Genomic DNA, 23102 nt, shown 5'->3' with positions numbered 1-23102 from the left:
TTCTTTCTTTCTTTCTTTCTTTCTTTCTTTCTTTCTTTCTTTCTTTCCTTCCTTCCTTCCTTCCTTCCTTCCTTCCTTCCTTCCTTCTTTCTTTTCTTTTCTTTTCTTTCTTTCTTTCTTTCTCTCTCTCTCTCTCTCTCTTTCTTTTTTTTTTGAGACAGGGTTTCTTTGTCCTGGACTTGCTTTGGGACCAGGCTGGGTTTGAACACACAGAGACTCTCCTGCCTCTGCCTCCCCGAGTGCTGGAATTAAAGGTGTATACCACCATGTCCGCCTGTGGTAGCTTTCTAAACAAGGATGGCCCCAAAGGTCCCCTCCCTACTCTGGAGGAGTCAAACCTCCCATATGAAGGCAATTTATTCACTAGCTGTGGTTAAGTTGACTGAAGGTTCTTCTTTCAAAGGTTCTTCATAGTAACTCTATTTATACTATTACAAAATATAGACCAGTCGTCCTCATCTCTTTCTAAAGGCAAGCTAAACTTCTATAGTCCTAGTAGCATCAAAGAGTGAAATGCCTAGCCTTAGGTAATCCAATATCTATCCTTGAGATTACAGCTAAATATCCAGTTTTATCTTGGGCAGCCACATATCATCTCTGTGTATAGTTTATTCAAGTTATAAAAAGTGCAGAGTTTGTTAAGACAGTTGTATGTTAGTACTCTAAAAAGCTAAATGATTGACTGGATTGAGGCTTGGACTCAGTGCTTGCCTAGAATGCCCAAGACCCCGAGATCTATCTTCAGCTGCACACTTACAAACTTTAGGCATTTAGTGAGAGCAGTTAGCTTTGTGAAGGAAGATGTGGATTATAATCAGGGAGACTTCAAATGAATTTCTTTTTTTTTAATTTTATTTTTCTTTTTAATTACATTTTGTTAACTCTGTGTCCCAGCTGTATCCCGCTCCCTCATTCCCTCCCCAACCCCACACTCCCTCCTTGGTCTCCTCCCTGCCCCTTTCCAAGTCCACTGATAGGGGAGGACCTCCTCCCCTTTCATTTGACCCTGTTTTATCAGGTATCTTCAGGGCTGGCTGCAAAGTCCTCCTCTGTGGCCTAACAGACTGCTCCTCCCCTGGGGGGGGGGGGTCAAACAGCCTGCCCTTGAGATCCTGTTAGAAATAGTCCTTGTTCCCCTTACTTTGGAAAACTACTTGGTTACTGAGCTACCACGGGCCACATCTGAGCAGAAGTTCTAGGTTATATCCATAGATGGTCCTTGGTTGAGTGTCAGTCTCAGAAAAGACCCTGTGCCCGGATATATTTGGTCCTTGTAGAGCTCCTATCCTTTCGATATCATACTAACTTCCCTTCTTTCATATGATTCCCTGCACTCTGCCGAGGGTTTGGTTATGAGTCTTAGTGTCTGCTTTGAAACACTGATAGGTAGAGTCTTTCAGATGCCTTTTGTGGTAGACTCCTGTCATACGTTCAATGCACATCCCATTTGTCTTTCTAAATGAGGACTAATCACCTTCGCCTGAAGCTGGGCTCTGGGTCTGCTGTAGGCAGTTAACATTGTAACACAGTGCTATCTATGAGGTTCACAGCTGAGAGGAATGTGTAACTGACTTACAAAAAAAAAAAAACCCTCTTGTGTTATGTAAGTTTTTGAATTTGTGTTAGGCTGCATTCACAGCCATTCTCAGCTACACAGATGCAGGCAGTTCATACCTATGAGGCTATTTACACCTATGTTACTGGTTGGATCTCCTTTATGTGAAGTGCTTGCCATCTTTGCTCAGGCTTTGCTGGCTGAGCATCTGCTAATACAGAAATCGCTGATGGGGCATTACCTACAGATTTTTAAAGATTTATTTAAGTATGTTTTTATGTATATGGGTGCTTTGTCTGCATTATGTATGTCTGCACACCAGAAGAAGGCATTGAATCCCATTATAGATAGTTGTGAGCTCAGGACTTCTGAAAGTGCAGTCAGTGTTCTTAACAGTGTTCTCCAACCCCTCAGATTTTTAGATTAGGGATATGTGAGTTGCATCTGCATGGTGGAAATGTTGTAAACACTGTGCACATGAATATGTGTCTCTTTCCACTTCTGTACTGGGATCTCTTGTGTGTAACCTGCTGCTCAGCTGTGTGGGGAATATTTGTTACAAACTGTATAAATCAGGCTTCCTTTTGTTCCTTTCTTTCTGTGGAGTTGATGGTGAAATATTTGCTGATACAACATTTACTATATAGATTTTTTAAATAACATTTACTATATATTTCTAAGAATCTGTAGTATTTAGTATTACAACTAAAACAAAACATTTCCTTTCTAATTTTTCAGGAGTTAAACATTTTCAATAAAAAGTTTACAATAATACAACGTAGATAAATTATAAAATGTAATAATTAAATAATGCTGTTCTGTACCCATTTTTTTTGTCCCATGACATTTTTTAAATCCCAGCAGATATTTTATCCATACCTGAACCCTTTGATGGGGCACTGCCTACAGACAGAACATTTGGTCTGATGCTTTACTTGCTCAGCAATGGTGACCCGATGCAGAACGGCCAGCCACACCATAGACTGAGGCTCCAAGTTGACCCACTCCAGGAACTGGGAAGCTTCAATGACTGGCTTTCCCGTGCTCTAGAGGATAACAAATCCAAAGGATATGAACCCAAGTATCTTGCTGCGTGAGTGCCAGCCAACTCCTAATGAAGCAGGGGAAACAGCACTCCTCCAGAGGTTCCCCTTCTGCCTTATCTTAATTGAGCTGACACCCTACCCTGCAGGACTCCAACTCTATACTCCAGAGAACTCTGTTCTGTTGTCTCATCTCAAAAAGGTTCATTTATCTCTGAATACTTTGCACCAAAAGTTGAGATGCTGGTCATCATCCATTGCACTCAACATCCCTTCCATCTCACTTCCCTCCCTCCTTGAATCTACAGGTCCATACTTACAAAACGAAAGCAACTACGAACACTGGGCTCCACATTGCTGCCCCCAAATGCTGCCACTTCACCCAGCTGACGGGGCACTTGAATAGCTTCATGAAGCAGAGCACCGAGATGGCGTTGGTCACACTGGTTGCCTGAATTGGCCACTTGGCTGAAGAGGTCTGCTGAGCCCATCAACAACAATAGTCAGATCCCATTTAGGAATGATCAGAGAATGGTACAAGGAAGAAGAAGCAGAAGAGGATGAGAGAGAAAGAGCACATTGCAGAACTAATGATTTGAAACTGGAAAATCTAGAAATTCACCCCTAATCTCAACTTCCAAGTGATCTAAAAAGAGCATTTCTGAGTTTGGGGGTGGGGGAATGAGATAGACACAAAGAAGGCATCAATAATGAAAGCTGAAGGGAAGAAGGAATGGGGGGAAGGAAGAGAAAGACATAGAAGGAGAAAAGATAGGAGAAAGAAATAAATCGACATCAATGGAGAGGCAGGAAAGAGAGAAAAAGACAGAGAAGGGGGGAGGAAAGAGAAAGAAAGAGAGAGAACAGAGAGCAAGAAGAGAGAGCTAAGTAATGGCAGTGCCAGAGACAGATGTTACAGTACTGGGAAAGCAGATGCCTCTTGGGTATGGAAACACACATTAGGCAGCTTTCAAGAGAGGACAACTCTTCTAGGACTTCCTGAGGGCCAGGCCAACAACCTTAGCAAATCTCTGGATATAACATCCATTCCTTCAAACCTCACCCAAGACTCAGAAAATACACAGGGAGATTGAAGAACACGACAAGGTAGCACAAGCGCTCCTCTGCTAAGTTGCAAGATCTAAATTCTGCTTATCTTATGGCCTCCCTCCTTTCTCCCCTTGCAACACCACTCCATCACCCAACATCACTGCAGATGCTGGAGGTGTACTCACACTGAAGTTTTTCTTTGACTTCAGTGCCACACAAGCATGCGATACCAGTCTTAAAGGACAATGCTCGCATCTTTCCACTGCGACCACTAGATTTCAAGGAAGAGACAGAGAATATGAATATATGTGAAAGGTTGACATCTTGGCAGTCTGCTACCTCACTGATTTGACCCCAGCAGTGCACTGGCCAACCATGCCCTAAGCTGATCCAAGTATACCATGAGAGCTAGCTCTTCCCAACATGGCCAGTTTGAGATGCCCCATTAGATTGATGTGGGAGGTTTCCAGGACTGAAAGCTTTTACCTATCAAAAACATTGAGGAGCCAGTTGAGGCTCATGTCTACACATAGTGGCACATTGACAAGGATGCCTCTTTCCTCCTCCAGTCGTTCATACAAGGCAGTCAAGCAGTGAATGACCTCCACCACGTCCATCACATGTTCACTGGCCTGCAGGTCATGCTCATTGAAGATCTCCAGAGCTGTAGTCAAAGTTACCAGATCTACTGGAAAGGAGAGAAGAAAAGGAAAATACAGCCCAAAGAAGAAGCCCAGGGATGATGAGGCTGATGAGGCAAGGCTACTGTATCACCAAATCTGGTACTAACTTCAGACCAACCATTTACAAGTATGCCATAACCTTGTCCTTTACTATGACTCCCATCCCATGGAAGAGTAAGGCAGCAAAAGGTTGCCAGAGTTAACATGTAGCATGTCTCTGTATACATAAGTTCTTTCACATCAGTTTTGAGAAAACAGAGAGATGTGAATGAACATACCTCCTATGCTATACTGACTCCCAAGGGATCATATCTCATTTAGCATCTCTGTTCACAAAGGTTTCTTTTGTCTTTTAAAATAACTTGGGCAGAGGGCTGATCCTTGGGCCTTACCAGCACTAGGCACTCTATCACTGAGCCAAATATCAGCCCAATATCAGTTTCAACTGAAAACAGGTTTGTTCACAAGCCCTGTTCTAGGAAGCTTAGTCCTAGTCACAAAGGGTCATGCATGGCTGGGTGAATGAAACATACATTAGGAAAACATTTTCATTACCTGTGATGCTGAGTCAGCCTAGCTAGACCCTTGGGGCAGGAAGTTTAAATGAACAGTACTCCTGAGCAAGGCCAAAAGAGACAAGAATACATCTGCAGCATGCTGATGGCCAACCACAGGCACTTGCTTTAACAGTTCTGTTGCTGTATCTAGTAACCCCATGGGAAACCATGAAGCAGATACTACCTCCTGCACAGCGGTTTCTTGATTGCCCAAGCTGGCAAAAGGGGATAGAACCAGGAGGCTTTGGGGTGAGTGAAAAGATCAAATTTTCATAGGCAAGATGCCCCTGCATTTGTAGTGTTCCCATTCAAACAAACAATGGCTCTGGCCATGGTGGGATGCAGGTGGGAAGAAGCAGACAGGTGAGGACTAGGAGGAGGAGGGTGAAAGCCACGGGAAAGAACAACGGAAGACATACGGCGCAGGGCCTTCTGAACTCTGCGGAGCTTCATGGCAGTGCGATAAGCAGAGAACTTAATGTTGTTCAGATCAGCTGCAAAGAACAAACGAGACTCACTTAGGTCTGAGAAATGTAAAGTAGAACAAGCATTAAAAAGGAGATGCATGAATGAGGATTGTTAGTGGAAGTGTGCACTGTTTCCACCAGGAAAACAACTTGGTATTACCCAGTAAAGTGGAACACATACACCCTGCCATCAAGGCAGCTATATATTCCATAACAGTAATATGCAAACATTTTTGACACATTAAAACATGTATTTTATATCATGACCCAGTATACACACAGTTCAGAAAGCAATTCTTTACTATATTAATACAAATAAAAACATAAAATTAATATCAAATTTGATCCTCACTAAGTGCCCACCAATAGCTCCTAGTCTCTTTCAGTTTGTGAAAAGATTATGACATGCTGAAATAATATTATGACCTACATAGTAAAAGTATGCCCTGGAAAAACCCTTGCACACATGTACCTAAATCTGCATACAAGAATTCCTTAGCAGCGTTGCACATATTCCCTCTAAACTAGAGACCCATGTGCCTATCAGCAATAGAATAGGTAAAGAAAGGCTATATCCAGTGGTATCCCCTACAGCAGGGAAAGTGTTCTAACTCTAGACATATGCTGTATTTTTCCTAGTAGGCAAAGATAAGGCATAAAAGTCTCCCTCACTGCAACCCAAAGACTGCCTTTCAAATGAGATTAGACTTCACGTCTTCAAGCATAGCTCCCTAATGATGTTAAAATTTTCCAGGGAGAATGGAGAATACACTATTGAGGTAGATGTAAATGAAGATACCTTATTGAAGTACAATGGACACGCAAAAAGCTGTATGTGAAGTGACAGTTAGGAAGCATGTATTTAATATATATAGCTTGATAAGTTTGGTGATAAGTATATGTCACAACAACCTGTATTATAAACCTATCCATTGCTACCAAAGTTTCCTCCCATCTTCTTATTTATCATTATTACTATTAGTAGTACGGTATGTTGCTGGTAAGAACACCTAATATAAGATTATTCTCTTAATAGAATTTGACACATTAAAAAGAGTACTATTAGCACTTGTCATATAGCAGATCTTTAGGACCTGTTCTTGTTGCATAACTGAAACTGTGGTCAGTGACCATTACCTCCCTGTTTCCTCCTCCCCTAGCCTCTAACATACAACATTCTACTATCTGATTCCTTAAGTTTGATGATTTTAAATTTCTTATATAAGTGGAACCATGCAGTGTTTGATCTTCTTTTTAGCCTTATTTTAGTTACCCTAACATTCTTTGGGTTTATCCACATTGTCTATATGGTACCGTTTTAAGACTAAAAAAGTATTATTCCATATTGTGCATATGACACACAGTGTTCATCCATTCATACATTGATGGAATATAGAACAAAGATAATGGTATAGATTCCCATCCCATATAGGAACCTTGTGTTCTCACCTAAGGTTTGGTATAACTCAGTCATCTTGGGATGGTCCCAGCATGTAGTCTGAGCCTGGTGGCTACAAACAAAAGCATCAATAGCACCAATATCACATTCGTAGCACCCTGTGCAGGCACACCTACTCATCAGTCAGTGAAAGGTGGGTTGCAAAAATCTGCACAATGCAAAGATAAACCCTGAAAATCCTGACACACCAGAGTTCATCACACGCACAGACACAGACACACACACACACACACACACACACACACAGAGAGAGAGAGAGAGAGAGAGGGAGAGAAAGAGAGAGAGAGAGAGAGGCAGAATCTTAAACATTTCGAGCAAGTTGGAAGAAGAAATAGACTAAGCATGGGAATCTCAACGCACAGGAAGTGGCAGAGTTAGGAAGCAGAAAAGACATGTGATGAAGGGGCTAGGCAGGTGACTGACTGCCTTCTGATTCTGATGATCACTCACTTGATGTAGTAGGGAACTTTATTGGGAGAAATGGCTCTTTCCCAGGGAACCTGGACAGAAGCTGTTAAAAAAGAAGAGAAAGAAGGCTGGCCACTAATAATATTCTTCAAGCATCCTGGCCATTCTTAAGTTTCTTAATTAGATTAATTCATTTTATTTATATATGTTTTGTTTGCATGTATGCATGTGCATCACATGTGTGCTTGGTGCTTGTAGAGGTCAGAAGAGGGCATTAGATCCCTTGGAACTAGACTTAGAGATGGTTGGGAGTTGCCATGTGGGGGCTGGTAATTGAACCTCTGTCCTCTGCAAGAGCAACAAGTGTTCTTAACTACTAGGCCACCTATCTAGTACATCTTGGCCATTTTTATGCTCTGCCCTTCCTCAAGGTGGCTAAACACAAACAGAAATAACATTCACTTCCAACTGTCAACAGATCCCAGGCAGTAGCACTTACAAGAAACATACATTGCTCCTTGATTCGAGAGAAGGGGAAAGGTGGTCAGTAATGGCCTATTGAACCAGAAACGGGCTAGAATATGAACAGGATTACTTCATAGCCCTAATATTTGCCTAAGCAGACTGTCATTTTACCTATTCAGCTGCAGGTGGCTGGACTGTTCCTGTGGCTATGAAATATAATTTTCTCACAAGGTTCAAAGTCTTTCCCCTAGAAGGCCAACTTTCTCAGCTCTGTGGGGTGTGGAGGGAGGTAGTACTGCCTAAATCTTTACTAGAAGGAACTCTTTCAACCCTCTGCCTATATCATTGAGATCTTAACAAGAGAGGATCAAGCTAACTGGCTTGTCTGTTCACTCATTAGATTTTTTTCTGAATATATGTGTCTACTTTTAATTATGATCTGTTTCCTCCACTAGAATATGAGTTGTCCAAATCTAAAGATTCCTCTCTAATTTTTCCACCACCATGGCTCCAGTGCCCAGAAAAGTACCTGGCTCACAATTAATACTGTTGCATAAATATGCATATTTAATTTTTAAAACCTAAAGAGCTAGGAAATCCACCTCTTTCAGATTGGAAAGGTGAGGTTCAATCAGGTTACACCAGTGTTTTCAAATTTGCACAGCTTTTAGGTTGAGGCACAGTGGCTCTCCGACTGAGAGACTGAACGGCTCCACACACAGCCGTTTTTCTTATTGCTTCTTGAATGCCAAGACACCCTGGGCTCCCACCTGACCCCCCACAGACAACAGGAGATTTTCTTGGAAAATGGCTGAGGTTCTGCTATATGCAGTTTAGCTTGACTCACGTACTGGAGAGGAAGTGCTGTGACCCAGGCCCAAAGTCCCGATGGGCATCCTGGAGCTGTTTAAGCCTCTCACCAACCGACACCTAAGGAAAGAACAGTGGTTAACTTCTAGCCATTTAGTGTGGAATCTGCACTTGCCTTCAGGAACCTTTATGAGCTCCCTCATAGGCTGTTCTTTCTCCTGTTCCAATCCCATCAATAGTCACCCAACTCCTGACTTCCTCTAGCACTGACAAGAATCAGATAAGCCTTCTTAGTTCCAAGCCATAGTAATTCTTCTCTCCAGTCTAATCAGTGTGCCTAAATCTAGACAAGTACCTCTCATTCTTCCAGTTGAGCTATTTCCTGCAGCTTACAGGTTGAGAAGCTTATTCTCTGACCCCCTAATTCTCTATCATTCTTTTCCTGTGGAGGTTTTATTTCCAAAACTATGATATTCTTTTGGCTTGTATATACTAGCCTTTCCCGCAACTCCACAAGCTTGGCCATACCAAGATGCCTCCTCAGAGCTCATTTCAGGATGGTCCTCTACCTGGAGCTGTTTCCATCGGATGTTGATCTGTTCCAGAGCTCTTGAATTCTCCATTGACAAGTGTACATCAGAAATGGCAAGTTGGTGGGCCAGATCATTCACTAACTTCATTCCATCTTTCACAGGAGAAAATTCTTCTTTGAATAGCTAGAAAATCAGAACCCAAGTGCCAAAGCAGATAGAAAGTAGAGAAGAGGACACATTACTCAATCCACTTTAAATCTTGCATTTCCATGTAGAGGTTTACTTTCAACAACACCTAGCTACTTGGCCATTTGTGCAATAGACTAAAATGTGAGTGATCACTGGTCTTATCCTTTTCTTTTATTCATTTTAGAAAAGCAGGGAAAGAGTAAGCAGTAGGAATATAGACAAACTAGCCCCCAATCTAGATCATAATTAAAAGAGGCTCAACTGAGGCCCAGACAAACAATTAAGTCTCAGCAGAAGGAAAATTGGCACTATGAAAGGAAATCAGGTCTCAGTGAGAATTATTGTCAGGGAAGGAGCCCTACATACCTTGATGGCTTGGATATGCTCTGGGAGGGAATCTATGAAGAGATCCCCAATGGGCTCCCAAGTGGCTCGGACTCCCTCTGCTTGGGTCAAAGTAGTGCTTAGTTCCTCCATTGCCCCTTGGATCTCCAATAGATGCTCCAGAGTATGCTCAATGTGTCGGTGCTGATCTACACAGCGGGCTGTCAGTTTCTCCCACAGTTCACTAGCCACCGTTGCCTGCTTCCACACAAAGCGGCTAAGATTCTGAATTCGCTGTCTCGGGGAGGTATCTGTAGTACAATCAGGAAGCCAAGTCAAGCTAACCTTGACAGAGGCAACCCAGAGAAAAACAAAGGTAAACCCATCCTTTTATAAAATGTACATGCTTGCCTGTAAATGTGGGTTTTGGGACACAGCAGTGTGTGCTTGCTTGTATGTGTATCTTCATATTAACATACGTGTTTCTATGTTTGAGCTTCTTTTACACATTCTGGGATTTCAATTTTTATTACATTTATTTATGTATTTAAGTATATGCATACTTTGTGTTTGTGCATGTGTGAGTGCAAGTGTGTGTGTGTGTGTGTGTGTGTGTGTGTGTGTTTTCTTTCTACAAAGTGGGTCCCAGAAATTTAACTCATGTTGTCAGGCTCTGGGCCAAGAACATTTACCAGCTGAACCATCTCACTGGCACCACATTCACAGATTTTTTAAAAAATTAAGCTGCTTATCTAAGATTATTATAGTTTAGCTTCTGGTTATAAGCAATAATATTGTTATTTCCTGCATTCTTTCTTGAAATGGTAATGTCTTGTAAACAGACAATATCATATCACAACCAGGATTTTGGCATTGATATAATCTGTCAGTTTTGTTCAGAGTTCCCCAGTTTTACCTAGTAAAACTAGTGTTCATTTTTGTGCATGTACATACACGCACATTTAGTTCTATGCAATTTTTACCATGTGTTGGTTCATGAATCTACTGCTACATAAGACCATTTTAATTTCACACACACACTTTTACATTCAGGTTTTCTCATTTTTAAGTGGTAAGGTAAATAGTGAATAAAGAATTTTAAGAGATATAGTTAAGTGAATCATCTAGTGCTATCCATATACACTGGAAAAAGATTTAGACACTAGTATCTGATATTTACTAAAATCCTCATTTTTATATATACACATACATACCCATACACCATCATATACAAGAGGCCAAACAGTTGTTCTCTCTCTCTCTCTCTCTCTCTCTCTCTCTCTCTCTCTCTCTCAGACAAGATCAACCAACCAGTTGGTCACTTTTCTGTTTTAACACCAGAAGAGAGGAGGTTGACCAGTGGTCCTTTTTAAATGAATGGATGGATGGATAGATAGGTAGGTAGGTAGATAGATAGATAGATAGATAGATAGATAGATAGATAGATAGATAGATGGAGAAATGGATAATGAATTGACCAGGAGAGATCTGATATTGACTTTTCCCCATCAGTCTGTCTGTCTGTCTGCATGCACCAGCAGCAGAGGGCAAGGTTTTTTCTTTGTCCTTCAGACTTACTGTTGAGAGATGATTCAGAGTCTATACTCCTGAGCTACATGGAATTTGCCTTTCTCTCTCTGGAGTTTGCCCTATTTGGGGCCCATTGAGCAGCAATTTATGTACTAACTGGCCAACTGAGAGACCAGAAATAAACAGAGACTGTGAATGGAATCTACAAAGGACTTCACTAATGAAAGCTTCTTTTTGGTCTATTCACTTCATGTGTCAGGGCTGAGGATTCTTTCTGGAAGGATTTGCTAAACTACCACTCAGACTTAATTTCCATGGTTGACACATTGGCAGTTTCTTGGAATATAAACAGAAAATGGCCCTCCCTATGATGGCAGGTCCAGAAGGCACTAGGCTCAGTATTGACAAGCAATCAATTTTCATCTCAAAAGTCACTACCCAACTTCCTAGGTTTTAAGATATTTTTTTAATCTGCTGGGGGATACCAGCATTGCCAATGTTCCTCTCTGTTGAAATAAAGCAGATTTTTTTCTAATGTTTTCAATTTGTGAGACCGTTATTCATTAGTATCTTCACAAGCAAATGTGAAAACAAAGGTAAAGATCACATGGATAATAAGTACAGCCTTGTGTGACAACCCAGGTGGCAAACAATGTTCCAAAAAGGACACACTCCTCTCATTCCCTGAGTTGTTTCAATTCACTTGAGGTCTTTATTTTCTTCTGTCTCTGTCTGCCTATCTGTCTCTGTCTCTTTCAAATATCTCATTACAAGGCCACATATGACACTTTGAAGAGACACATGCTAGTGAGCCCTGCTTCAGGCTCCTTCCTTTTCCTTACAACTAACTGTGACTCTTGACCCTGTCCAACTCTAGACAGACAGGAAAAAACCACCTTCCTATGTAGCAGCTGAGAAAAGGGGCCTGTGAAAAGCACAGAGGTGTTTGCTTAGTAGTACATTGAGCTCAAGAAGTGGAGGAGGACAGGAAGGCCACGTACCTTTGCTCTCAGAATGAGGTTCCTCTAATTCCTCAAATGGGTGCTGGGACAGGAAAGCCTGAGCAGATTCCAGCACAGAGTAGATATAGGGGCCCTTGGACTTGACTTCTTCCATAAAGGCCTGTAAATGTTAGCAATCAAGTTAGCCCTTCAATCACTTCAGTTTTATCTCATGGTCAGCAACCTTTCTTCTCAAGGTTACTTGGTTCAATGGCATTACTAGGTACCTTAGGATTAACCAGAAAAAAAAATATCAGTCTTCCCTATAGGCAGAAAGTAATGCTGGAAATTCTATTTAGTATGTCTGGCTATGCCACAGAAGAGGAGAAACACAGAGTGGATCTTATTTTTCCAGAAGACTCAGTGTGAAACAAGCCTGAGTTTTACAATTAGCTTGAGGCCAGCCTTTGAAGCTAGCCAGGTTTATGCAGTAAAAACTTGTTTCAAAAACAAAACAAACAAAAGAACAACAAAAATCAAAGAGATATCTGTCATTTCCTGATTATAGAGATGATGTAATTGAAGTATTTAAAAGTTCAGAAAACGATAAAGTACAAAATTAAAGAGAATTCCAGTTTTATTACCTAGAGTTAAACACTTAATGTTTTGTTGTACTTCCCTCCTATGACATTAGTGTATATATGCACACATCTATATATATTTTTATGTAACTGAAATCCATAGTTTCATATTTTGCATTTTAAACATCATATTATGTTCATTTGTCCACATTCTCCTTCTAAATCAAGGCAGGGATTTTTTTCTTTATTAATTACACTTTATTCACTTTGCCCCCTGTGGTTCCCTCCCTCCTCCTGTCCCAATCCCTCCTTTCTCTACCCTCTGCATGCATACCCCTCCCCGAGTCCACTGATAAGGGAGGTCTTTTTTCTTTCCTTGATCCTAGTCAATTAGGTCTCACCAGGAGTGGCTGCATTGTCTTCTTCTGTGGCCTGGCAAGGCTGCTCCCCCTTCAGGGGGAAGTGATCAAAGAGCAGGCCAATCAGTTCATGTCAGAGATAGTCCCTGTTCCTATTACTATGGAACCCACTTGGACACTGAACTGCCATGGGCTACATCTGTACAGGGGTTCTAGGTTATCTCCATGCACAGTCCTTGGTTGGAGTATCAGTCTTAGGAAAAACCTCTGTGCTCAGATTTTTTGGTTCTGTTGCTCTCCTTGTGGAGTTCCTGTCCTCTCCAGACCTTATTGTTTCCCACTTCTTTCATAAGATTCCCTGCACTCTGCCCAAAGGTTGACCATAGTCTCAGCATCTGCTTTGATAGTCTGCAGGGCAGAGCTCAAGGTAGGGTTTTTAATTGGATGGCAAGCCTTGACTCAAGTCTGTGGAGCGCAAGCCCCAGGCTAGGCATGCATACCATCCATCGCTTGCTGCTTTAGGTGTCTAAGCAGAACTGAGGCCCTGTATGTCAGGATACTGTGACAGGCTATTTCCTGATGCAAGGCTGCTCATCATACCTCTAGGAGTTTGACCTACCACATGCGTCTCCTTCTCCTGTTGTACCAGGGCCACATCCCCTTGCAAGGGAAGCTGAGCTGACAACTCCTCATCCTTTTGGCTCAGCCAGTCAATAATCTCTTGGAGTGGGAGCTGGAGTTTTCCACTATGGTCTGAGAAGGCCTCTAGGCGAGCACTGTATGTGACCATAAGAGCAGTGACTCAGTCATCTTTTTAAGAAGCAAAATCTATTTTTCCTAACATTCCATGCTTATATGGAGCTTTCATATACAAAACGGATTCAAAGAAACTGCTCTAGCTGAAGTGGTGAGAGGCCCAGGAGTCCCTCTTTCTTGTATCTACTGATGAATATTCCCAAGGTCCTACCAGATGGTGTAAAGTACTAAAAACAGTGGTTGGAAGCTATCTTCCATTAAAATGGTTTAAAACATCACTTTGTGGATCTTAGTCACTTCAGCTGCATGCTAGCATCAGGCCAAGGAGGGTAAGAAACTGAGCAAGGGGATTTAGGGATGACAGCCATCTGGCTCCCGTCTTGCCTGGGCAGAATTGCAATTACATCAATCTGTTCAGCCACACAGGATGCCCTGTGCATGAGGGAATACAGTTGGTGGGAGGGGTAGTGTGGAGAGTTAAATATGGGCATGAGCAAAGATGCACAAAAATCTCAGCAGCCCAAAGGGACTCAAATGATGACAGAAGCATTGGCTACAAGTTGTGACTACAGAGGAAATAATTTCTATTCCAAAGTCATATGTCTGTTTGCTAAGGTGTAATGTTAGAAAGTGGAAGCTAGTAAATCAAGGCTTGGTGCAGCTATAAGCCTGTTCCTCCTAGTTGGAACTAACAACTATCTTTTTCCACTGCTTCCCTATATCTGGAAAAAAAAAACTTTTTCTAAATCATCATGTCAACTAATTCTTACAGCAATCTTACGGAGTGGGCATGACTCTCATCCAAAGATGTTCATAAGCACAGACTTAATTGCTAGACATGGAGCTAGGATTTGAAACCAGGCTTATCTGTCTCTACAATCTACTTTCTTTCAGCTTTTCTACACTGCCTCACCTCATCACAGACACCCCCCCCCCCCAAAGCCTTGTTTTGGAGCTTTAATAGTAGGAAATAGAGAGGTTTTTTGTTTTTGTTTTTTGTTTTTTGTTTTTTTTTTTAATGAGGCACACAGAAGGACAGAAAGAAAACAACATATAGAAATAGCCTTTAGGCCCTTACTGAGTTGCACCTACCTGCTAACAACCCACAGATGGGAATGGAGGACATAAAAAATATGCAAGTGGGCTGGAGATGTGGATCTGTTGGTAGAGTACTTGCCTAGCAAGAAGTTTGATTTCCATGACCACATAAACATGGTGTTTTATGTCTGTAATCTGAGGACTCACAAGGTGGACATGGGAAGATGAGAAGTTCTAGGTTCTCAGCTACATAATGACTTTAAGGGTAATCTGGGATACATGAGACCTTGTGTCTAAATAAATAAATAAAACAAATTACAATACAGGGATGGGGGTACACAGGTGAAACCTTCCAAGGTTTGGCAGTTGTGAGGAGGAAGAGGAAGGGGAAGAGGGAACAATCACTTCATTTATATTTACACACCAATACATTTAAGTTTAGAAAGCATTTTCACATGTTATTTGAACGATTATGACAACACTATGAAGTGTGGAGGACAGGTATTATTTATTACTCCACTTATTTCTTTTTCTTAAAAAAATGAACCAACGAAGCCAGGTATGGTGGTAAGCTTAGCACTGGAGAGGTAAAGGAAAGATGATTCCAAGGTGCAAGGCCAGCTTGCACTCTACAGCGAGTTCCAAACTATGGAATCTCAGAACAAAATAAAATCAAAGTGGAGAGAAGTAGATAGTGAGACTGATGGGGGAGAGAGGACACAAATCACAACAACAAAAGAAGCCTGATACTGTCCCAACTAATTCCTAAAGTAACTGTTTCTAGTGGTTAGTCCTTACCGGAGGTTCTGAGACTTCTTTTTTATTTCATTCCAACACAGATTCATGGCTGATGGTTCCAGGGGGCCAATGGCTCCAACAGACCTGTTCAAGAGCTTTGGACTTAGGCAGGGATCCCTGGCACCATCCCAAGGAGGTGCAGGGATGGTGACCGCAGCTCTAACCTGGACAGAAACACAAATATTCTGTGGTCCCTGGAGTTTTTCCATGCCTTACTATAGCTAAGTTTTCCCACAACAGCCTTTCTCTCATCTTCTTCACTCATATCCTACTTACCAAGCTAAGTGTGGGATATGAGTGAAGAAGATGAGAAAAAAACTGATCCCAGGGTCAGAAAATCCTTTCCTGCAGGAGTGTGTTCAAGGGAGTGAGCTGCAGAAGGTATCTAGTGTCTCACTCATTGAAAGGTCTTCTCTTGGGAGAGGAGTGAGACATAGACGTGTTATCATTATTTCCCTCCAGTTCGAAATCTTGCCAGGATGACTGTGCAAATGGAATCCTGCACTCAATAGGAAGCTGCTGGGATTTGCCCAAACATGAACAACCACAGCTTTCAAACTGAGGCTCAATCCACAGGGGCTCATACTACCACCTAAGCTTTAGAAAATACAACCGAGGAGCTGCCCCACAAAGATTCAGAGAAGAAGCAGATATTCAAAGGAAGTGACCAGTTCCCTATATCCTATTTTCCAAATGGATCTAGGCCTTTGAGGTCACCTCCCCCCAGTTTTAACCCATACTTTAAACCACAGTCAAGAAGCCTGGAAATCTTCATAAAGGACACTAGCCGGGAAGGTAAACATAGTCTAAGATAGAGCTTAAAGGAATGTTCTGAATTTTGCACTACAAAGGTTACTCTGACCAATGTCAGCAACCAAAAGGTCCAGTCTTGAAGTTTGCCAAACTGTAGCTTGGGTTCTCAGCCCCATACTCTACTTACTGTCGCTGTCCTGGCACTGGTAAGGCCCAGTAACAGCCCTCCTGGGTCAAGGGTCTAGTTGTCAAATCACCTATTAGGAGCACAGTGTTGGGGATACCCAGGCAAGGGGCAGTAGAGGGAGGGGAGTTGGAGGAAGGAATCTCATTTTGAGCTGATCCATCCTACCAGTCTGCAGGTCCACCTGCTTCTTGCCTAGCTAGCTGGCCCTCCTAGGGGCTGGGACTCCTCAGTTCTCTTTTTCATCTTAAAATCATACTTCTTACAAGAGTCTCTGGGAAATTAGTTTACTAACCATCCAGTAAAAACCACAGCTCACCACAGCAACATGAGAGGAAAGGAAGGGAGCTACCAAGTTTTAGAAAACAAGCTAAGAACTCAGCACCCCTCTCTGCCCCCTGCAGACCATGTGCTGACCCTACCTGTGCTGCCTGAGGAGTCCATGGCAGGGCCAGGGAGTTCCATGATTTTCCCTCAGCAGGAATCTGGATACTGCAGATCCCTGAGGAGCTCTGAGCAAGCTCACTCAGGGAGCCAGGAAGAGCTGAGACAGGCCAGGAGGTGGGGGACTGCTACCCTGTTTGTTTACTGACCCACCAGGAATCTGGAGGGGGTGGCCATGTCAGAGCCTACCCAGTAAATCAGAGCTTTGTTGTGGGGAATTCCGGCTAGCTCCCATGCTGGCAAGGATGTCAGGAGTGGGACTGGGCATTCCATGGTGCTGAGCAGGGTTGTGGAGAGGGTAACTCCTGCTGATTAATTTTCCCTTTCTGGGGAAGACACAAAGCACCTGCTGCAAAGACACAAAGCACTCACTGCTTCCAGGCCCAGCCCTGCTCTGAAGCAGACAAAAAAGATAAGACAACTTCAGCAATAAAGTCATGAAGGCAATTTTTTAAAGGCCTGATAAGAGATGAGGTTGGGAAATAAGCCTTGCTCTCAACTAAGTGAACTTCCTCAGAGGCAGTGAGGAGCCAGTGTGGCACATAGGGTCATACAATGTTGCATTGGGAAGCTGAGGTAGCTGAATCCCTCTGTATTTGATTGTCTTCCATGAGTGCAGAAGCCAGAAGATTCACTGGAGGCCACCAAGAAAACAAGGGAGTGCTTTTTCCTGCTTTTGAGAGGTGTAGAGAGAGCTATGGCTAGTAGACTTCTGTACTCTAAGGACAGAGTGATGGACTCTGGGCATCCCTTTGGGCCTCTATAATGGAGGAAAAGAGGACATTGAAATATAGCAGCTCCATGCAAAGAACCAGAGATGGAGTCACTCCTGTCTCAGCTTGTGCTATACTTGGTGGGATTGAGAGAAGCCGTTTACATTAGGCCACTGACTGAGGGCCAGATCCTCTACTGGAAATGACCACCAGTTTCCCTCTTCACTAGACTTGCCTGAAAAAAAAGGTTAACATTCCTGAGCTCAGCCCCCACCCATTAGCACTTTCCGAAAACACTATGTTTATACCAAAAAGAATTCTGTTCCCATCCTTATTTATCTCCCACAGTCTTGTAGGCTTTCCACAGTTCTACATTGTTTCCATGCTGAGGTCCACCTACAGGAATAGCTGCAACAGCTGCTTGACCCTTTAGAGAGGCCTTGAGTGAAGCCAACTTGGATGGCTGGAGAATGGCAGGCGGTGACAAGCCAGAGTGGGGAGGGGCTTCTAGCTACAGGCATTACTTGTGTTAGGATAATTGGGCTAACGACAGTGTCACAAAGTCCTTTGGATGGGGAATGCCCCAGAGGTGGAAACAGCCCTTTGTAACCCAGTCATGACCAAGCTGTCCTGGCTGTGCTCTGGGAAAGAACACACATAAGTGGCACCGTGTTAGCCTTTCTCTCTTTCAGCACTCTTTCTTCTTAGTTTCCAAACCCCCATCCAGGTCCCACATGGCTCTCTAGAGCCCTGGTCTCCTCTCATTTTCCCCTCTGAAGAGGGCCAAGGACATTTCATGGCTGACTCATGAAGAGTAATTATTTTCTTTCCCTTTCCTATCAGTTGCTCTCTCTGGTTTTTGTGGATAAGATTTTTGTTGTTCATGTCCCATCCACAGAGCTCAAAGGAGTCTATATATATATATATATATATATATATATATATAGAGAGAGAGAGAGAGAGAGAGAGAGAGAGAGAGAGAGAACAGAAGAATGTAAAGTATACTACCCAGAAACCAAGGCCAGGAACAAAATCTCACCTTGCCTGAGTCCATGCCTTGAAGAATCATGTTCTTTTGGGAACTTCCCAGGCCTATAACCCTCAGATTAACATGGGATTGGTTCCCATTGGTCATAATGGGCCTTTGGATTGCCATTGACTACCACACACCAAAGCCCCCCTGCCCTCTGTTCATATAAGGAAGCTTGTTGTGGGTGGGGAGGCAGTGGGCAAAGAAAGCCTTTTGGAAAGACTCAGGTGTCTCAACCCTTCAACATTGTACGAGCCAAAATCCAAGGAACACACAGATTATTGTGAGATTCTAAATTGGCCATGGCTTTGAAAATATAGTAGAGACAACAATTTCTCCCTGGCTAAATGCAAAAGAGGAAAAAAAAATAAAGAAAAAAAAATAAGAAAGACCTGACCCTCATTCTTCTCTAGATATTTACTTTTCCATATTTAGCTTTTCCCAAGTGATTTCCTTAATGCTTGTTTTCTCTCTCTCTATTCTTTTGTGCCTCTTTTCTCCCTAAAAACTCACCTGCTGTCTGTGACACTAGAAATGACTCAGAACTGCAGTTTCTTTGTGACTCTATAGGATACACAGTACTTTTAAACTCCAAAGTATTGCAGGGAAACCCAAAGTATGCCGGCATCTGCCTTTTTTCCATCCAAGTTCCCCTGGACCTCCTTCCTCATTGTCAGGAAAAGTAGGTTCTTTCTCTCTCTAAAATAGTACTTCTTACTCTCATCTACCAATACACACACAGACACACACAACCGCCACTACCACCATCATCACATCACCATAATCCTAGAGGAAAGGAGAGAGATAAGTATGAAGTTTATGGGGTTCTAAGCATAGCTAATCCAGGAACTACAAGGAAGACTAGTAACTTGAGAAGAAGAGCCAATATATATAGAGAGAGAGCAAAACCAGGAGAATGTAAAGTAGACTACCCAGAAACCAAGGCAAGGAAAAAAAAAAATCTCACCTTGCCTGAGGTCATGCCTTGAAGAATCATGTTCTTTTGGGACCTTCCCAGGCCTACAACCCTCAGAAGGTTAACATGGGATTGGTTCCCATTGGTCATAATGGGCCTTTGGATTGCCTAGGCTGACAACTTTCTTTGCTGTATATCCCCCATTAACTATGTAGTGGTTGATAAGGGATGGGCTGCAGGAGAATCTGTGCTGAATAAGGGTTTTCATACATACACAAGTTTCTTTGCACATTAGGATGGACAGTTAACATATATGTTTACACACATCTAATCTTTCCACAGCCCTTTCTTTTAGTAACGGGCACTTACCTGAGGCTGGGGGCAGGTGTTTCGGAAGCTGCTGCTGTGATGAAACCTGTCAGCAGCACGCCACTCATGACATCGTGGGAGGGTGTAAGGGCATCCCTGCATGACCAAAGGTTGCATCAGAACCAAGGCTCATGGAGGGTGAAGACTGGCAGCAGACCAACTGTGGAGCATCAAGCACCTGAAAGAGTAATACAGAGAGCTTTAGAGATAAGACTAGGAAAAATTCAATGACACTTTGGAAATGAATCTGGTGCTTTCTCAGACAATTAGGAATAGCGCTTCTTCAAGATCCAGCTATACCACTCCTAGGCATATATCCAAAAGATGTTCAAGTACACAACAAGGACATTTATTTGTTCAACCATGGTCATAGCAGCTTTATTCGTAGTAGCCAGAACCTGGAAACAACCCAGATGTTCCTCAACTGAGGAATGGATACAGAAATTGTGGTACATTTACACAATGGAATACTACTCAGCAGTTAAAAACAAGGGCATCATGAACTTTTCAGGCAAATAGTGGGATCTATAAAGGATCATACTGAGTGGGGTATCCCAGAAGCAGAAAGACACACACAGTATATACTCACTTATAAGTAGATACTAGACCTATAATGTAGGATAAACATACTAAAATCTGTACACCTAAAGAAGCTAAGCATTATCAGTAAGATTATCAGTCTGGGTAAGATTATCTGGGTAAGATTATCAGTCCTCACTCAGAAAGACAAATGGGATGGACATTGGAAGAAGGAGAAACCCGGAAACAGGATAGGAGCCTACCACTGAGGGCCTTTAAAAGACTCTACCCAGCAGTGTATCAAAGCAGATGTTGAGACTCTTAACCAAACTTTGGGCAGAGTGCAGGGAATCTTATAAAAGAAGAGGGAGTTAGTAAGACCTGGAAAGGACAGGAGCTCCACAAGGAGAGTAACAGAATCAAAATATCTAGGCACAGGGATCTTTTTGTGAGACTAATATTCTAACCAAGGACCATTCATGGATATAACCTACAACCCCTGCTCAGATATAGCCCATGGCAGCTCAGTGTCCAAGTGGGTTTCCTAGTAAGGGGAATAGGAACTGTCTCTGACATGAACTCAGTGGCTGGCTCTTCGACAACCCCCCCATGGGGTAGCAGCCTTGCCAGGCCACAGAGGACAATGTAGCCAGTCCTGATGAGACCTGATAAGCTAAGGTCAGATGGAAGGGGAGGAGGACCTCCCCTATCAGTGGACTTGGAGAAGAGCAGGGGAGAGGATGAGGGAGGGATGATAGGATTGGGAGGGAAAAAGGGAGGGGCTACAGCTGGAATACAAAGTGAATAAAATGTAATTAATATGAAAAGTAAAAATTTAACTTTAAAAAAAAAGAAAGAAAAAGCCAATGAAGTTAGTGCCTCCTAATGCTGCATGGATCAGCTAGCCATGCAGATAACTATCTATAGATAACTGACCTACAATAATAGGCTACTGTGCACCATCAAAGATTAATTATTAGCCAAGGAAGTATTTATTGTTACCTATTATGTTTTGTGCTAAAGTCACAAAGATGAATTACTATGAGACAGGTTGGAGAGGCACCTAGATAAGCTAATAATTAAAATAAAACACTCACGTGTCAAATGCTATAATTATGGCTAGACTAGGTTAGGGGAGCAAAAAACATACCCATGACTACCCAGATTCAGAGAGACTGCATTTGAGGGCCTGAGGAGATAAATCATTCAGTTAAGTGCTTGCTACATAAGCATGAGGACTTTAATTTGATCCCCAGAACACACAATTAAAAAAAATGTTGCAAATGATAGCATGTGCTTTTAATCCCAACACTGGGGAGGAGGAGACAGGCAGATCCTTGGGGCTCTCCAGCTAACTAGCCTTGTGTACTTGGTGAACTCCAGGCCAATGAAAGACCCTGTCTCCAAAAGAGGGGGTTCCTGAGATTGACCTCTAGCTTCCATAGAAATTCATGCACTCAAGCATATGCTCAGTGTTCCCGCGTGCTTGCATGTGAACGCACACATGCGCGCATGCACACACACACACTTCAAAGATAATACATTTGAGATAAGCACTGAAGGTACAGTAGTTTGTCTAGGTAGAAAAGGAGAGCTAGGGAGAAAGGCATTATTTAAGGCTGATGTAACAAAAAGGCAAAGCATATTCAGGTAATAGTGAGTTTAGTATAGCTAGAGTTTAGAAGACACAAAGAGGGAAAAGATACAGTGCCTGCCCCAAGGAGTTCATGTACAGAGAAAACAAACAGGGAGAAGGAAGACCATAAATTGTTATGTGCATTAATATTAAAAATAGTGATGAGATAGAGGAAAGAAAGAGATGAAGACAAGGTGAATTCTTCCTGGCCATGTTAAGAAAATTTCCTAGATTCATCCTTTAGATGAATCATGAAATAGAAGTGAGATTGTATTAGGTAGAAAAGATAAAAAAGAATTTTCCAAACCACAAATTAAAAAAAAAAAAATATGTAGTGTGAGCAAAAACCAAGATAGGCATCAGATTGGGCCATGTCCCAAACAAAAGATTCTAGCTTTTATCTTATAGACAACAAGGGGGCACTGAAGATTTTAAGCAGAAAAGTGACATGGCCAGATTTTCCTCTGCTTGCCTTGTGTGATGATTCTCCCAGGGGAAGAACATGCTGAGAAGTTAGTATATAAAAAATAGGTAGGTGGGATTCATGAGCAGACGACAAGCTTTGAGATTCGTCGAAGAGGTAAAATGTTTGGGACTCAGTGGCCAATTAGATGTGAAAGGTAAGGACGGTAAAGGAGTCAAAATTTCTAATTTCGGAGCAAGTAGGTTACATTGCTAACAGCAAGAGGAAAAAGAACACATTTGGTGTGATAAGGGGCAAGGGCAATGTTACATAATCAGCTATGCCCAGGACATTCAGCTTCACATATCAGGATTGATGAGTTTTGAAAAGAAGATATATGCGCAAAAAATCAGATGCACGAACCAAATGATGGCTTAATAAATGAATACAACATGGAGATAAGCAGCAAAGATGATACTTGCAAATGATAAAGGGGATCTCTTTTAATGTGTGGCTAAAATAAACCCTTCTCCAAAGGAGAAGAAATAATCTTTGATTCCTGGTGGTGATGATTAAACAGTGACCATTT

The 23102-nt window shown here is 42.3% G+C and overlaps 1 protein-coding gene across 2 annotated transcripts in view; it reads right to left on the bottom strand.

Annotated features, from left to right (window-relative positions):
* The window catches only part of Drp2 (dystrophin related protein 2), a 50925-nt gene that overhangs the window by 14609 nt on the left and 13214 nt on the right, over nucleotides 1-23102 (bottom strand). The window contains exons 2-15 of one of the 2 annotated variants that reach the window (XM_055608315.1): nucleotides 19956-20133; nucleotides 15547-15710; nucleotides 13574-13730; nucleotides 12075-12195; nucleotides 9586-9854; nucleotides 9067-9213; nucleotides 8539-8617; nucleotides 7265-7325; nucleotides 6805-6866; nucleotides 5308-5382; nucleotides 4135-4336; nucleotides 3834-3919; nucleotides 2919-3076; nucleotides 2435-2601 (exon numbers count right to left, since the gene is read on the bottom strand). In XM_055608315.1, coding sequence (XP_055464290.1) covers nucleotides 2435-2601; nucleotides 2919-3076; nucleotides 3834-3919; nucleotides 4135-4336; nucleotides 5308-5382; nucleotides 6805-6866; nucleotides 7265-7325; nucleotides 8539-8617; nucleotides 9067-9213; nucleotides 9586-9854; nucleotides 12075-12195; nucleotides 13574-13730; nucleotides 15547-15710; nucleotides 19956-20072 — 1865 coding nt within the window. In that variant the 5' untranslated portion in view covers nucleotides 20073-20133. The remainder of the gene's footprint in view (nucleotides 1-2434; nucleotides 2602-2918; nucleotides 3077-3833; nucleotides 3920-4134; nucleotides 4337-5307; nucleotides 5383-6804; nucleotides 6867-7264; nucleotides 7326-8538; nucleotides 8618-9066; nucleotides 9214-9585; nucleotides 9855-12074; nucleotides 12196-13573; nucleotides 13731-15546; nucleotides 15711-19955; nucleotides 20134-23102) is intronic. The other variant, XM_055608316.1, reaches the window with a different exon arrangement.

The sequence above is a fragment of the Psammomys obesus genome, unplaced genomic scaffold (genome assembly GCF_907164565.1).
Source record: "Psammomys obesus unplaced genomic scaffold, mPsaObe1.curated_primary_1811, whole genome shotgun sequence".
Taxonomy (NCBI): domain Eukaryota; kingdom Metazoa; phylum Chordata; class Mammalia; order Rodentia; family Muridae; genus Psammomys; species Psammomys obesus.
The sequence above is the reverse complement of the archived record's forward strand: the minus strand, read 5'-3'. Positions and strand labels throughout refer to the sequence as shown.